Raw genomic sequence first — 16,172 nt, 5'->3', positions numbered from 1 at the left:
AGTAAGAAAGCTTGGAGGCACGGCATACACCTTGATGTCAAATAAAATAAATAAATGACAAAGTTTAAATAAAGTAAAAATCAGCAAACAATGTGGAACCAATTAAATAAGAAACGAATGTTTAAAAAACTTCCAAAATCACCTTAGATAAACGGCAAAAGTCAACAGGCTTTTAAAAATCCAAAATATTGCCAAACAGGCGCTTTTGCATTTCCTTTCGAAACTAAATCATCTGCGATCGTTTTGTCTGTCTAACCTCACTCTTCTTGTTAGTCAGCTCGACTCACTCTCCTCACTGGAGAAATTAAACCTGATCTGTGATGCGACTGTCGTTCAACTGCATTGAGCAGCCGCGTTCAGTTTTTAATTGTAGTGTCTGTTCTTTTACTGAACTAAATGATTTTTATTACTATAAAAAAAAATCTAAACGACGGTGGGGGTCGGTGACGCGGTGGGCAAGTGACGTAACCGGTGTTGCGGCTTAACACCGGTATCACCGTCAGCACCGTCTATTGCGGCAAGCCTAGCCAATAGTTGTTAGCATAACGTTTAAAACCATTGGAATTAGAGCCAGCTAAACCTAAACAAAAAAATGTTGTGCACTTTTAGGTTTGTATAAAAAGGAAACTACTTTGTCGCAGATTTAAATGGTTTTCAAGCAATTTTCTTGATGTTAACATGAGTCAAAGTATTGTTCATAGTGTGGATAAAAACATCAACTTGATCTAGCTTTAGACACTGTCTGTCTCACTGTCTGTTTTCGTGGTTGGTGATGATAGCACCCCTACTTAAAAAAACCTATGACATTCACAGTATGCTATATTTACAGCAGATGTGCTGATTCATATAGTGCTTGCTCAACAAAACGATAAAAGAGCGGAGAGCGATTTAAAAAAAAAAAAAAAAAGCCCATGAAAACACAGGACCCCGTTTATTAATTACATTTTGGCTTGTATCAGGAGATACAAGTCAGTGTTTGTTGTTCTTTTGGGAGCTAGTCTAGTCCTCTGTAAAGAAACCTAAACAGCTTCAAACTGGTTCCACAGCAATCCAGCCTCTGAAACTGATGACAAAGCAATTCTTATTTTAACTCTTTCCATTACATTAACTCCACTGTTTTTCTGGTGCTCTCATTCTCTAACCTTTTAAAATATGTTTACTTGCAATAACACAAAAATACGTTATATGCAAGGTTTTCCCCCAGTTTTTGTTCATGTGTTGTTGTTTTTTTTTCTTGACATTGAAGGGTCAAACCTTTTTTTGCCAAAAAAATGTTTAGTTTACCTCAAAGTTCTTTTAAGGCAAGTTGGTTCACTTGACAGCCGTATTTGTAACACCCCTAGCAGCTATTTCCAGGGGGTTGGTGGGGGGACGATATGATAAATTTTATTTCATGATATCTAAATTAATATATATAACCTACATACACACACGTACATAGTTATTTTTTATATAAAAATAAAGCAAATTACAAACCATAAGAAAAATACAATAGATACACATTAAATATTATATAAACTTGTTTTTCTAATCCAGTAGGTTTAACATGTATACTTTATTTAACATCTTTTGTTGTTTGATTAACATAATGAGACAGACAGGTATTTAATTAGGCTGCTGTCCCTTTAAGACCGAATGAATTAGGGCTGGGTAAAAAATACCGATGTCTTTATATTAGGGATATAACGATTCACTCAACTCACAATTCAATTAAATTTTGATTTCACGATTCGATTCAATTCACGATTATTATTTTTTTTTTTTACAAAATGAGATTTAAGACCAATTATAAATTAAATGTATCCTTATATTATTGCTTGGACAAAATGCTGCACATTTCTTTGTGAAATTGAAATATAACACTATAATAATATACTAATATAGCACTTGCATATTATTACTCTTTTGTTGGTTTTGATTGCTTCTATTGTCCTCATTTGTAAATCGCTTTGGACAAAAGTGTCTGCTAAATGACAAAATTTAAATATAATGTAAATGTAAATAACAAAACTACATTGAAATTTTAAAACAAGCCCCAAATAAAATAAATAAGTAACACAAAATAAATATTTTCATATAAACAAAATAAGGATTTGTCTGTGCTCGTTCCATTTAAAATTAGAGGCAACCACTGCATTTTAATCATTATCCAAACAAAGATGCTGCATACATGCAACATGAGCAGTTTTTAATCTAAATTTGTATAATTTCGAAATTTGAAGCAAAAACAGACTGGTTTGACTTCAGTTTTGTGAAACTATGCATAAAAAATATCTGCATGAAACAGCAGACGAGCTGAATGAGACGCAGATTCACTCTCTGCCAGTAGGTGGCGCTTAAAGCGTTTCCTTGATTTCCGCTGTAAACAAAGCAGCACTGCACTTATGATCTTTAATATGCATTATACAGAGGCAAGTTGAAAAGAAAAAATACCATCTAAACTTTTCTAAAGACAGTAAGTTCCCCTCAGACATACATTTGTTTAAACTCCTACCCCTAAATGAATCGCGATTTGTTTAGCATCTCAACCGATTTGAATCGTCACATATTTTAATCGGTTTTCAACCGGCTCGCGGTTAATCATTACATCCCTACTCCATATTAATCGATTCTCATTTTTACGGAACGATATTGATTCTTAAAGCCCAAGAATCGATTAGTCTAGCCTGTTTTCAGGTATTGGACGGAACATTGAAGGGCATTTCCCATCCAATAAATCGCAATAAGCATTGTGCTTTGTTACTTTTAATATGAAACAAAGTCTCAGATTCCAAATTCTGTCCATTGCATTGCAGTATTCAAACAATAAATGCTGTTTTGGTGCTGTTTAATGTGGAGTGACAGATTGCTGTTGCGCCTCAGTTAAACAGACGCTGCAGCGCAAGGCGCACGTGAACTGATCATCTCCTCCACATTAATACCAGTTTTAGCACAAAATAAACATTACTAAGCATCCGAAGGTAAGTTAAAAGAAAGAGTACAACTTTACAATCCGTATCCTGTCTCATGTAATCGCTCAATCAGTGTTTCAGCCGCGCAAAGACGTCAATATAACGGCTTGTAAACAAACAATGTCACGTAACGTCACATTTACCTTGGAAAAACATATTTGGTGACCATAAACTCATTAGTCAGATAGAAAAATAAACTGTAGAGAGGGGCATTTTGCTAAATATATAACAGATTAATTATAAATTTGACTGTTCTTCAATGTTTAATTTATGTTTGAATAAATCCATCAAGTTTTTATGACAGCCACCATTGTTTATATTTTAAAAAAAAAACAATTGAAGTAGAAATATTATGTAATTGTAACTTTATTATTTTAAAACTTCATTAAGTGTAATTTTAACAAATCAGTCAATTTTAACCTTCAATATTACAGTAATGTAGCACCAACTGACTCTCATGTATATTTTACAGCATTAGTTATTTTTTTTCCCTTGAGAAAATTTGGTATGTACTGTACCTGATATATATCCAAAATAATCAATATTGAATCGAATCGCAAGCTTGTGAATGAGAATCAAATCGAATCGTTAAATTTGTGTCAAAACCCAGCCCTATAATGAATATAATATACTGATACATATCCGGTTTTCACTCACCTGTTAACGTTCACTTTAGTCATAACTAGGGCTGCACGATAAATAGAAATGGAATCGAGATCGCGATTCGACAGAAGCTGCGATTGTCATGCGTATCTTTCAGTGAAGCACAGTTCTGTGATCAGCAGTAAATCTCCATCCAAAGGCCAGAGGGCCTTTTTTGTTTATCTGCGTTCTTATTATAATTTTCATTAAAATAAATAATTTATAATGCAATGCCTTTATCACTGCTTAAATACTATGAAATATGTTGCATGCCTTATTCTGTGTAAGAAGCCACATCATCTCACAGAAGGATGTATTTCAAACACTCAACTGACGTTATGAAGTGAGTTTGGAGTAAAAATTTTATTAAATGTGGTATTTTCACATGCTTTCAGATAGAGCAGCATTTACTTCACAGAGCCGTAGTTCACGGAGAAGCTATGCAAACAGCTGTCATTATCACGAACGATTTCTTCGATTTCATAATCGCGCAATAAATTTGTCTGATTTTTTTTGCGTAACTTGTCAGTGAACTACAGCTATGTGTAGTAAATTCTGCTCCATCTGAAAGCACGCGATGATGATTTCCTGCTGATTACAGAACCGGCTTTTAAAACAAAATGCGCATGACAATCGCATTCGATTAATCGTGCAGCCCTAGTCATAACCGACTGTATTTACGTGAGATACTCCACACGATTGACATTTTGACAGCTGTGTGTGTATGTGACAATTAAGGCGCAAGGAGAACTGATCGCAGCCGAGAGAGCGCTTCTGTGTCTGTCATTCAGCGTGATTCCGCCTATCTATCCCACCTCACTTACTCCAAGTGAATCGATAACGATTTGTGATTGGATGGTAATTTGGTTCTACGACAAGCTTACTTACCTTTGATTAGGCTGTGACAGAGCACTTCTGCTACTGGAAATTTTGAAATACGGGACAAAACATGATAATTTTTTTTAAATAAGTCGGGACACTAAAATAAGAGCTGAAATACGGGACTGTCCCGAGAAAAACGGGACATCTGGTCACCCTAATTATAGCCATGATTTAATACTTGATATTAGTCAGAGGCAAGTGAATATTAGGGCAAAGGACATTCTCATTTTATAGAGCATTTTATTTCATCAGTTTGTTTGGTTTGTTTTTTCAGATAGGCTGTAATGCGACTTGTAGGAGTCCACTATGACATCAAAGCCAAAAATGCATGTACTAAAAGCTACAGATCTCCAATTTTGATTTCATGCCTACTTTAAACATCATATATAATCTAACTTGAGTCAGTTAAAGGGGTCATGAACTGCCTTTTTTATTTTGTTTTGTTCTCTGAGGTCCACTTGTAATGTTATCAAGATTTTTACCTAGAAAAACATAATTTAGAAGTAATACGCTATTTATGTTTTGACCCCCCCTCCTCCTCTGAATGCTCTGTTTGAATAGGCGTGGCAAATTGTAGCATATGTGAGTAAACGCCCACTGCTATTATTGGTTAACATTTGTGTATGTTTGATAGCCTATATCCTTCATAGATGGATGCTGCTGTGATTTAGGTTAAAAACGCATAAATATTACATAAATACACATAAAAACAGTACATATTAGGGATGCACAATATTATCGGACCAATATCAGAATCGGCTAATAATGGCTTGAAATGTAAATATCGTCATCGGCCCAATATGAAAAAAAAAATATGCCGATATGTGGATATCTTGCCACATATGCTCAGGGTGTGCTAGCGATTAGATCATGTCAGCAGTGTGACTCATTCTTGAAGCAACGTTTTGCCTGAATGATGATTAGATTCACTGTTTTGATGCATTTAATCTGAGAATGCATGTACAGAATGGGGCGTTTGGTGTGTGATAGACTAAACAGTAATAGCACTTGCAGTGGCAGCAGCAGCAGCCTCCCCAGGGTCCTAATGCCCACTCCGTAAGAAGTTTTAATTCTGTAGGGAGCGCTGTTGGCCTACTTCTAATAAAATGAAAGCAAAATACACACATAATATTTAGACTGTTTCTGATTAAATAAAGCAGTAATTGATGCCATAAAATCATGAGTATGTTTTGATTTAAAGTTCAGAAGCTATAGCTTACATGAACAAAAAAAAAACACAAACATGTCACTTAAATTAAATAATTTTATATATACTGATTTATTTATTAATGTGTAATATGTAATTTTTTTTAAACAAATTATGAGCTCTAAAATATTTTCAGAATTTTTACAACTCTTGCTTTAGACAATTTACAAATGTTAAATATTAAAATAAAATGTTAAGGTTACCACTGCATCTTTCTGAAAAAATTGCAGTGATTGAATATAGTTTATTTATAGTTATTTTCAAATCTTCAATGTACTGTCATTATAAAATAACTTCATTGTTGTTTTTTTAATTGAACAAATAAGTTCTTGTTAAAAATTAACCAACTATTTGCTTATAATTTCTGCAACGGAGAGGCTTGGAGTTGTTTCCTAACAAAAGGAACCATATCGTTATCGGCATCGGCTATCGGCCAAAATGAGTTGAAAAATATCGGCATATCAGGTATCGGCAAAAATCCAATATCGTGCATTCCTAGTACATATCAAACGATCTGTAATAACAGAGCAATAGTGACCACATAATAAAAACAGTTTCTCACACTTGTGTGGTGCGCCATTACTGTCGGATCCAATATAGTCAGCACAGCATCACCTTTTAGTTTCAATCTTTCTGAAAATCCTGCATCGAATTGTGCCTTGTTGTGAATGAATTCACGGTAAAATTAAGTGAACAAACGACCAAGTTCTTACTGACGTGGTCTGGAACTTCATTAAAAATAAAGTTCATCCACTCTTTCCTAATGTTGGGATCAGAAGGAAGGTAATGCAGAGACTGTTTTTCCACAACTTGGCACTGCACAGCGTCTTGTTGTTTTTGGAGCATATTTGTCCTTTGGTTTCTGTGTAGACCTGCGTTTGCCTCTCATTATTTACACTACATGTGTGAATCGGTGGGCGGAGTTATACAGGCAGTGATGTAGAAGCAGAGGTGCTAATTAGTCACACTATTACGTCATAAAGTGGCACATTCCACAACCTGTTGTTTTGGCAGATTGGCTTCAATATAAGCATTTTTTTACAGAATATTTTTATAGTACAAGGACCTCTTATATGTCAAAAAAACAAGGGAATTTTGATTTCTCAGTTCATGACCCCTTTAAAGTCAATAATCAACTACTGGTAGTTTAAACCATATTATTTCTGTTGGAGGTGAAGTCATTTAAGATTTCCATTAGTCAACAACAGTGTTGAGTAGGTTCTGCGAAAGAGGCATGATCCTCACCTTTGAAACCATGGTTGTTGCTTATTAGTCATTGTTTTATTAATGTTTCATACTAATACTAACACCGCCAAAACATTCAAATGAAAGTATATTCATCTCTGCATCTGTTTTTTTGTGTGCGTGTCTTTTTAGGTGAGCGTATATTGTCGTGTCCTGATGAGCCCTGCTACCTGTGGTTTGTTATGGAGTTTTGCGAGGGAGGGGATCTGAATCAGTTCATCCTGTCGCGACGACCCGATCCCCGCACCAATGCCAGCTTCATGATGCAGCTGAGTAGCGCTGTGGCATTCCTGCATGAAAACAATATTGTTCACAGAGACCTTAAACCAGATAATATCCTCATCTCGGAGCGTTCTGGCATGCCTGTGTTGAAAGTGGCCGATTTTGGACTGAGTAAAGTGTGTGCCGGTCTGGCTGCTGGAGTACGGGACTCAGAGGAGGGACGGGACAAAAACAAGAACAGTGTTAATATCAATAAGTTCTGGCTTTCATCGGCATGCGGCTCAGACTTTTACATGGCACCGGAGGTTTGGGAAGGACATTACACAGCCAAAGCAGACATTTTTGCTCTAGGCATTATCATCTGGGCCATGATAGAGAGAATCACTTTCATTGACGCCGACTCAAAACGGGAGCTTCTCGGGACGTATGTGCGGCAGGGTTCTGACATCGTCCCGGTTGGAGAGGCGCTTCTGGAGAACCCAAAGATGGTGTTGAGTATTCCACAGCGCAGGCGCTCGCATATGCCCGAGGCACTCAGGAAACTTTTGCAGGACATGCTGGCAGTCAATCCTCAGGACCGACCAGATGCACTAGAACTGCACAGCAGGATGGGACAGGTCACTTGCGCAGCGTGAACTCTGACCTGAATGCACACACAGGTGAGCCTTTGCCAGGGAAGTTTCCATAAATGTACAGATATGGTTGTTTAATTGTGTGAAGGCTCATGTTTTCAGTGACAGTAATAGCAGCCGGTCAAATAAACACAATATTACAATGTACAATTGCACAAAAGGCTGCAAACGAACAGCGCGCATCTGAAGTGTCTCTGAAGGAAATAATGCATTATTTATCGGCTTTAAGATATCGGCCAAATTTTCTTATCAGGCCGATACCGATAACAGAAAAAATGAGCATTTATCGGCCGATACCGATATGGTGGCCGATATATCGTGCATCCCTACTACATTATTTTTTATAGTATTAGTTTTTGCTGTGAAATTGAAATTGGTATCAAGAAAGCACTGCTTCTTGAAGTGTGCATGTTCATTTTTAGTGTTTTAAAGTTGTTGTTTTTAACAAAGTAGTATAGATTTATAACATTGATTATTACCAGCTACATATCAGCCAGAATTTCAATATTGATACATCCTTAAAATAGTCGTCATGTGTTTTTCCACACAGCCTTCCCAGGGGTGTCGATTATTTTGATAAAACTTGTAAGTGGCGAGTGGAAAATAATATAACACAAGATTTAACATGAGGCTTTAAATCCAAGTGAAACCATGCACTTTTGCATAAATAGTACAAGTTTATTGTATTATCTATTGGATAACAGCGTCAGTATCTTTCCCACAGCAGTGAAGGACAAATTGACATTTATCGCGTTATTGTTAGTGTCTTATTTGACCATATCAGTTTCACGATTGTTATGAGTGCTCTGCTAGGACTCTATCATCATATGATTTGTTTAATGACATGACTTTCAGAGAGCTTCTGTTTGCATGCTATAACAGCCTCTTTTGTTTTTAAAAGTACATGCCTGGATAGTTATACAACCGCACCCATTCACCACCACCCCTCCTGTAACACTCCCCATCCCTTCGTCTCTTTCTCTTTTCCTTACCCTTTGCTAGGGCTGGACGATATGGCCAAAATTTATATCACGATATATTTCTTAATTTCGGTCGATACGATATAATTCTGATATCGATATGAACACTATTAAAAAAGCCTCATAAAAACGGCCAAGAACGGCCACAACAGATGTCTGTACCTACAAACTTATGAAAAAATAATTTGCCAACTCTATGAAACCTACTCCTATAAAACTATATAATATTTTAGGAAAAAAATGGCACAAATAAATAACTGTTCACCTTTTATTGGTATTTAGCCTTCATACAAACAAGAAATGTGAAATCACTGTCAAATAAATCTCAGACTCTCCTTATTAATATTAATATTAATATTTTTTTACTTCAAACTATAGGCTAACATACCAGTCAAAAGTTTTTGAACAGTAAGATTTTTAATGTTTTTTAAAGAATTCTCTTCTGCTCACCAAGCCTGCATTTATTTGATCCAAAATACAGCAAAAACGGTAACATTTTGAAATATTTTTACTATTTAAAATAACTGTTTAAGAAACATTAAAACTCTTTAAGAAACATTAAAAATCTTGCGGTTCAGAAACCTTTGACTGGTAGTGTAGGCTGATTATTCTTATAGATTGAAACGTGCATTAACCAGGATAACGAGTATGAAACATGCTCCGAGTTGCTTCAGAAAACAAAAAAATAGAGCAACAACAAAAGCATGTTGCTGGAAATGGGTTTATTATTGAAAATGCAAACTGCTTGTCTGCCAGCAGGAGGCGCTGTGAAAGCGGTGGAACTAGCGGTTTCTCCAGTGATGGCTGTAAACAAAGCAGCTCCGCTCATGAACGCTACTTTATCAGATAAAAATGCCATCTAAACTATTCTGAAGACAGTCGGTTCCCTTCAGAGATACATTCATATAAAACCCCCGCGACGCGTATTGATTTTGAAACGTGCAGTGCTCATGTTTATTCAACGAAGTCAAACGCCACAAATAAATCAGTGTATGGGAAACACTGGTAATGTATATCGAAATATCATGTAAATAAAATAAAATGTGTTTAAAAATCATATCACCGTTATTGAAAAAAATTATATTGCGATACATATTGATATTGAATTATTGTCCAGCCCTACCCCTTTGCTCCAGGGGACAACTCTCATCATTAGGCACACCAGGTGACTGGGAGTTCTTCCTAGTCCTGAAATGGGAATTGTTTTGGCATGCCATGCCACACATAACTGACAGTTCCTTGCAAAGATCAGTTTAGTCTAAAAATATTACTGCTTTTGGAGTGCATAATGTATTGTCACAATTTCAGTTATCAACCAAAATTAGATATCTCTTTTTAAATATTGATATTTAATATTAGTATCGATATCGAATGTTTAAAGGTATAGTTTACCTTTAGGCAATTTAATCGAGAACGGTCACCCTTTCTGCTGATCTTGCAAGAAGAAAGTCGCTGCAAAAGGGGGAAATGCATCAAATTTGCTCAGTCATCTTCGTGACCCGCACCCACTGTTATATAGCGAATGCAAGGTAACTTTTACCTCAATACCAAAACTAACTGGGCAAATAATTGGACAAAAAATATTGATTAGAGATTAAATATTTCGTTATCTCACTTGTGCCGCGTCCGCAATATATATATATATATATATATATATATATATATAAATAATTATTTATTATTAGGTCTTCATGTTAATGTTAATTTAATGTTTATGCTAAAAAAAAAAGTGCATACAGCTGCTAATTGTGTTTGTTGATTTTCAAATATAAAACTTATTGAAATGTTTTCAGTGTGTGTATTAGTTCTTTTTGAACATTTTAATCTCATTTTAACAAAACCGTGATAATATTGATAGCCGTGATAACTTTGGTCATACCGTTCTGCTTTCATACCGTTACATCCCTAGAATCGATCGGTTTAATACAAGTCTTATGAAGAAATACGATTGCTTTATATCATGAGCAGATTTAATTTAGGCTTTTATTCACAAACATCGATACATAGAGCAAATCAAAACTCATTTGTACATCATATGCTAAAACAAACCTCATTGGTTCTTGTGTGTATGTGCCACATGAAAACCAATGAGGTTCGTTCTAGCATGTGGTGCATGCACAAGCTTGCATTTATGATGCATTTATGACCTTTTTGGATCTTCTAAGTTTTGGTTACCTGGTCTTTCCATGGTGGTACATATCTTGTGTTTCAAGATGAACGAAAATCTTACGGGTTTGGAACAACATGAGGGTGAGTAAATGATGACTTGAGCTATCACTTTAATGAATGCTCATTTACCTCGTTTCTACTAATAGATTGCCTTTAATCTTTAAAAACACTAACAATTTAATTACACTGTAAAACGTAATCTTTAGCAAATATCAAAATGAATGTTTTTCAAACTGTAAAATTGATTTTGCAATGCCCAACTCACTCTGTAGCATTTAAAGATGGATTTTAGTTTAGTTTTTTTTTCTTTTCATTTATTTAGACCAAGTAGTACATGATTTTAATATTGTGCATTCCCAATTGTCTTGGTAAAAATCACAATTTTTTTTCTTTTCGAATATTGTAGTTAGATTAGTTTGGCAGAGCATTTAAAGTGATGTATTTTAGGGTTGGAGGGCTCATGAGTTCCCCAGCCATTATGAGGACATTACAGCTGTTTGCCACTCCAGTCGTCTTTTGTTCACCATCCCCCTCTCCTTCTCCTTCTGTTGCTACATTCAGACAGGAAAAGAATACTGCATGGAGCCTCTTGGTTAATTTGCTCTCTCTCTGGTGTGTATGTGTGGGACGTGAGAGAGGGTGGGTTTGCTGCGTGCATTGTGTAGTTTGAGTGACTGCAGATGGGCGTTTAGTAGCTCTTCCTGACTCAGCACATAGCTTGAGCCGCAGAATATGAGGAGGAGGGGTGAGCTCTTAATACTGTATGCAGCTGAGATCAAGCAGCAGTCATGCTGAGTAATGACATAGCCTGCAAAGATTTTTTTTTTCCTATTTGTGTTGTGTTTGAATGCTTGTAAATCTGATTACTTATCAAGCAATCTGAGATTTGGACCCATTTAAGTCAAGCTTTTATGCAACAGCGCCAGCCATCATGACTTAATTTCAGACTGTCACTCAAAATGCTAGAAAATACATGGCCCCTCTTTTCATTTTTTGTGTCCAGTGTTGCTTGTTCTCTTCTGGGTTCCCATGGTCAATGGAAAACCTGAAAAAATCAGGAAAAGGCTTGGAAATTGATTGGAAAATATATATATTTTTTAATTGGCTAGGTATTGCATTTTTAGGTGTGTTTTAATGTTCTCACTAAATGTCTGTAGTCAAATGTGTGTAAATCAAATTTCAAGTAATAATTCTAATTACTTGTATTTTTTTTATTCTGTTTTAGGTTTTCCCTTTCCATAACAGACCAGAAGGGACCGTGTTGCTTGGAAAACTGTGAATCTTCCATTGCTGATTTAATGTGAAGAGAGTACAAAGTACTCAACTTGAACGCCAATACAAAGTTTGCCACAAATAGATTTTCATCTGACCGTTCCCTTTTTTTGTTTACAGTAGTAATTTACATGAATCATTCAGCAAGCCCAGAAGTGTTCAGCCTAACTCAATCAGCAGTTACATCACTAACAGTGAAGTAAAGCTAAAAACAATGTTATGATGCAGTGAGTACAATCAAGCTAAAACAAGCAAGCTCTTTATTAGTCTTACTGGGGGACTGGGACTTTCAAATTCTGTTCATGGAGCCGCCCTACTTTTTCATCTTCTCAAAACAATCTTTTGCCATAACAAACAAAGAAAAGTATTTCAGATATTTTATCCGGTTTTATGAGAAGTGAAGCATTTGCAAGTACAAACATTGTTTGCAGTACAAAGACATACGCACAAGATACTTGACTACATTTTGAGCTCAAGCATTTTTACATATATGCTCATCACATGTCACAAATCATGTCATTACCATAGTCTTACTTTTGGGTCTTACTTGAGTTAAACATAAAACTCCTCAGAACTTTTTCATCGTTATCTTCCCTGTCACAACACAATAACTGAAATTTCAAGACCAACTTTTAGAACTTGGTTTTCATTTGTCATGAAAATGCTCATGATCTTAAGCCTAAAACCAATATTGATATTTTTTTCTCCTTGAATGCAGATTTATCCTGGTGCCTTGAAGTCTAGTGATATAAGTGAGATTTCTTGTAGGTTTTTGTTTTGTTTTACAGCTTTATCTTTTAAACATGCAGTACATTTTCCAAGCTTTTAATATTTCAACACTTTATATATTGGGCATGTGCAGTTTACCCATTTAGGTGCTAGTTTTTACATTGTGTGAGATTATTTTTTTGCCCCATTTACAATGCTGCTGTCACTTATGAAAAAACGGTGTGAACAACCCTTCTGCACAGACAGTTGTTTTCGAATCTGGCAGATTAAGATATAGATTTAGTTATGACTAAAGGGAGCAGTTAAAGACCGTGTGAGTGCTATTTGTGTTTTATATAATAAATTCTATTAATGCATTTCCACTATAAAACAGTTTTTGCTTTTTTGGGTTGATTTTTTTCTTTTATTAAAAGCCAATATTTCCTTTGTTAACTGACTACTTGATGTTCTCAAAAGCAGGATGGGATCTCAGTAGTGGTACCATTGCTCTTTTTCATCTCTATCCTAAATGTTTCATAGAGAAGAAATTGGTGTGTTTGACTTTTTCCAGATGTGGTTTTGCCTGACAGTTTGTGTGCGCTATAGTTCTACCTCAGCACTCTTGTGTTTTAGTTACTAATTCACTAAATTAGCTTTCTGTTTTTTGGAGAGACTAGTTAATATTTTTCAGATGGATTTATTTATTTATGGGGTTTTGTTTTTGTAATAAATCTATAGTGTCAAGCATTTTCCATTTGTGACTGCTTACTGCTGTCTTCTGTAGAAGAAACTTGAGGCTTGTGAGATCAAGTTTTTTTATTAGATTAAATCACCCTCAGGTTTCAAGGTATTTTGAGCTGTAATATTCTGGACTGCACGGTTCTTCACTTGTGAACAAAAAGTGTTCTGTTACTTTTTATGTTCAATTATGTTTTCAATTTGTCCGCTAATTCTTTTCATTTTTAATGGGAACATTCATTGTGATTCTTTTAAATCCACTTTCGTTTTCCCCCTAATTTAAATGATTGTATCTTTTATGAAGGTCAGTTAATCCTGGAGAGAGTTGATCAATGTTTTTGCATTTGCTTTTTTGTCCTCTTCCGTTTGAATGTTTCAGAGAGCATAAACCCCGAGAATTGTCATAGCAGTCATTCAAACCATAGTATTAGACTGCACTTGCACTGAGAAGAGTGAACCGAGTTTAATTAGAAGCTCACGTCCTGTTCTATCATCTCTTTTACTCGAATTCTGTGTTTTTCTTTGTATTCCTTGTTGTCCAACTTTGACCATACAGCGTACTCTATGCAACCTCTCCTTTTCTGACACTGTATGATGCTGCTCTGCTAAACAAGCTTCTTCAGACCTTGATATTTTTGTGCTCATTTTATGACTTTTTGTGGAGCATTTTGTGTGCAAATATTGAATTATTTTGAACTGACTTTAATTTGTGTAAAGCACACTAGATCTTTTGGATGCTTCTCTCATTTGGGTGTCATCCTTTGTTTTGATGTTGATTTTGTTCAATAAACCATGCAAAAGCATAAACTACATGTGTTTTTAATGTTTGTTACACTGAACACATTGTTATAGAAAACAATTTTCACTCAGAAATTGCTTGTAAATTTCACAAATCATTACAAAAGTAAGAATGACGCTAGTATTTCCTTGTAACACATACCTGATCTTGGTTTTATTTACAGATTCAAAAATATGTTTTTACATTATAAGAATGAGATGATCATTTACAGATTACTTTCAAGTTTTTCCAGGATATTTACATTTGGAAAAAGTTGTTTTAAAGATGCAGTGTTGCAATTGCAAAAAGAATGCCATCCTGTCTAACATTGTTAGGTCAAACAGCTATAAATTATACTCATTAAATGGAAATGTATTTGTTGTTGAAGCATTCCAGTAATACTTGATGTGTTTGTTTAAGCCTGGTCATAACATTCAGTCTTGACAGACAAAACAAATCCTGATGTAATTCTTCAGTCCACAGTCATGGTGCTGTGACCAGACTTTAGTTTGATTACCACAGTCCACCTACTAAATACTTGCTTGATTTTTGTCGTCTGATACCACAAACAGACACATTACACTAATCCGTTCAGACAAGATAAAGCCCTCTTAAAACAAAACGATCACCCTCCATAGACTTCCATTGTATTAGGCAGTCTTGCATGAGAGGACATTTTGTTCACACCAGCACCCAAACACCTGCCTGGCTGTATAGCCTGACAATATCAGCTCTGTCGATTTTGGGTCTAACATTGTGTCAAATCTCACAATAAAGCCATTTCATTGTCATGAAAAATGTTAAGTGTAAGCTGCACCAGAGGAGGAAATCATGTATAATTGCTGCATATTTAAGCTTGGAATAAGGTGACAAGACAGAAAGAGTCTTGAAGAGCATGAGGAGACATGGGGGATGGGAATGTGCAGTCTCTTGTGTACTGGGGGAGGGTCTTCTGTTTGTACGTTAGTAGGATAGAATTGTATGACAGGGGCGTGCGTCTTTGTACTCACTGACCCTGAGGCTGGAGGGCAAATAGCTCAGGTCATTACATAACCGAACATGGGTGTTTTAGAATAATACTTTGCTGGTTGCTCCACAACTAAACACCCTAATAAGTGTTTAAATAATAAATATGGCATGTAAATGTCACTTTGTGTAAATATGCTTGTTGTCTTATATATCTTAATGAATGTCTATATGAATGTCAAATTATATAGGAGCGTTACAGTGCACATGGATGGAACAATCTGTCTTCTTTTACCATCTTTAATATATTCAATTGATTTTAATAGTGGTATTGGTATAGTTTTGGTAGTTATACTATTGTTAGGTGTGGTAAATCATATCATTGGTGTCCATAACTAATGCACTAATCACTCTACTATAACTATATTGTTTTGCTTATGGGTCATCCGGTCATGTGCTCTATTTAAATGGCTCATGTTCATCTGCAAATGACAGTTAAGTTACTAAATGGAGGTGTGGTAAATAAAGAAAAAAACTTTTGGCCTACTTATGTCTCATGTAATATACTGATGCCTGTTTTATTGTCATATCAAACCATCAAACTTGCCAATATACTCTATATTTTTGACAATACAATTATGTTGAGTAATTATACAAATTTAGTGAATTACTATATAAGGTAAGGTATAGATAAGGCATACATCAGGTTAGTTTAACACATGACCAAGACCATAAAATACAGACATATAATATAATGTAATGCAATATAATGTAAAGGGC

General features: G+C 35.4%; 1 protein-coding gene across 1 annotated transcript; it reads left to right on the top strand.

The window, feature by feature from the left end:
- Nucleotides 1-4,759: 4,759 nt before the first annotated feature.
- LOC107582800 (serine/threonine-protein kinase 35-like) lies at nt 4,760-14,438 on the top strand. Its single transcript, XM_016268823.1, has 3 exons — nt 4,760-4,805; nt 7,060-7,808; nt 12,156-14,438. The coding sequence occupies exons 1-2, from the start codon at nt 4,760-4,762 to the stop codon at nt 7,782-7,784; spliced, it is 771 nt and encodes a 256-aa protein (XP_016124309.1). The 3' UTR covers nt 7,785-7,808; nt 12,156-14,438.
- Nucleotides 14,439-16,172: the final 1,734 nt, after the last annotated feature.

Source organism: Sinocyclocheilus grahami, unplaced genomic scaffold, assembly GCF_001515645.1.
Source record: "Sinocyclocheilus grahami isolate Dianchi unplaced genomic scaffold, SAMN03320097.WGS_v1.1 scaffold47.1, whole genome shotgun sequence".
NCBI lineage: Eukaryota > Metazoa > Chordata > Actinopteri > Cypriniformes > Cyprinidae > Sinocyclocheilus > Sinocyclocheilus grahami.
The sequence above is the reverse complement of the archived record's forward strand: the minus strand, read 5'-3'. Positions and strand labels throughout refer to the sequence as shown.

Bases quoted from the DNA above. Each gene is read 5' to 3' on its own strand.
- LOC107582800 (XM_016268823.1), top strand. From the start codon at position 4,760: ATGCGACTTGTAGGAGTCCACTATGACATCAAAGCCAAAAATGCAT. The intron at 4,806-7,059 runs GTACTAAAAGCT...GTGTCTTTTTAG, and splicing joins CATCAAAGCCAAAAATGCAT to GTGAGCGTATATTGTCGTGT.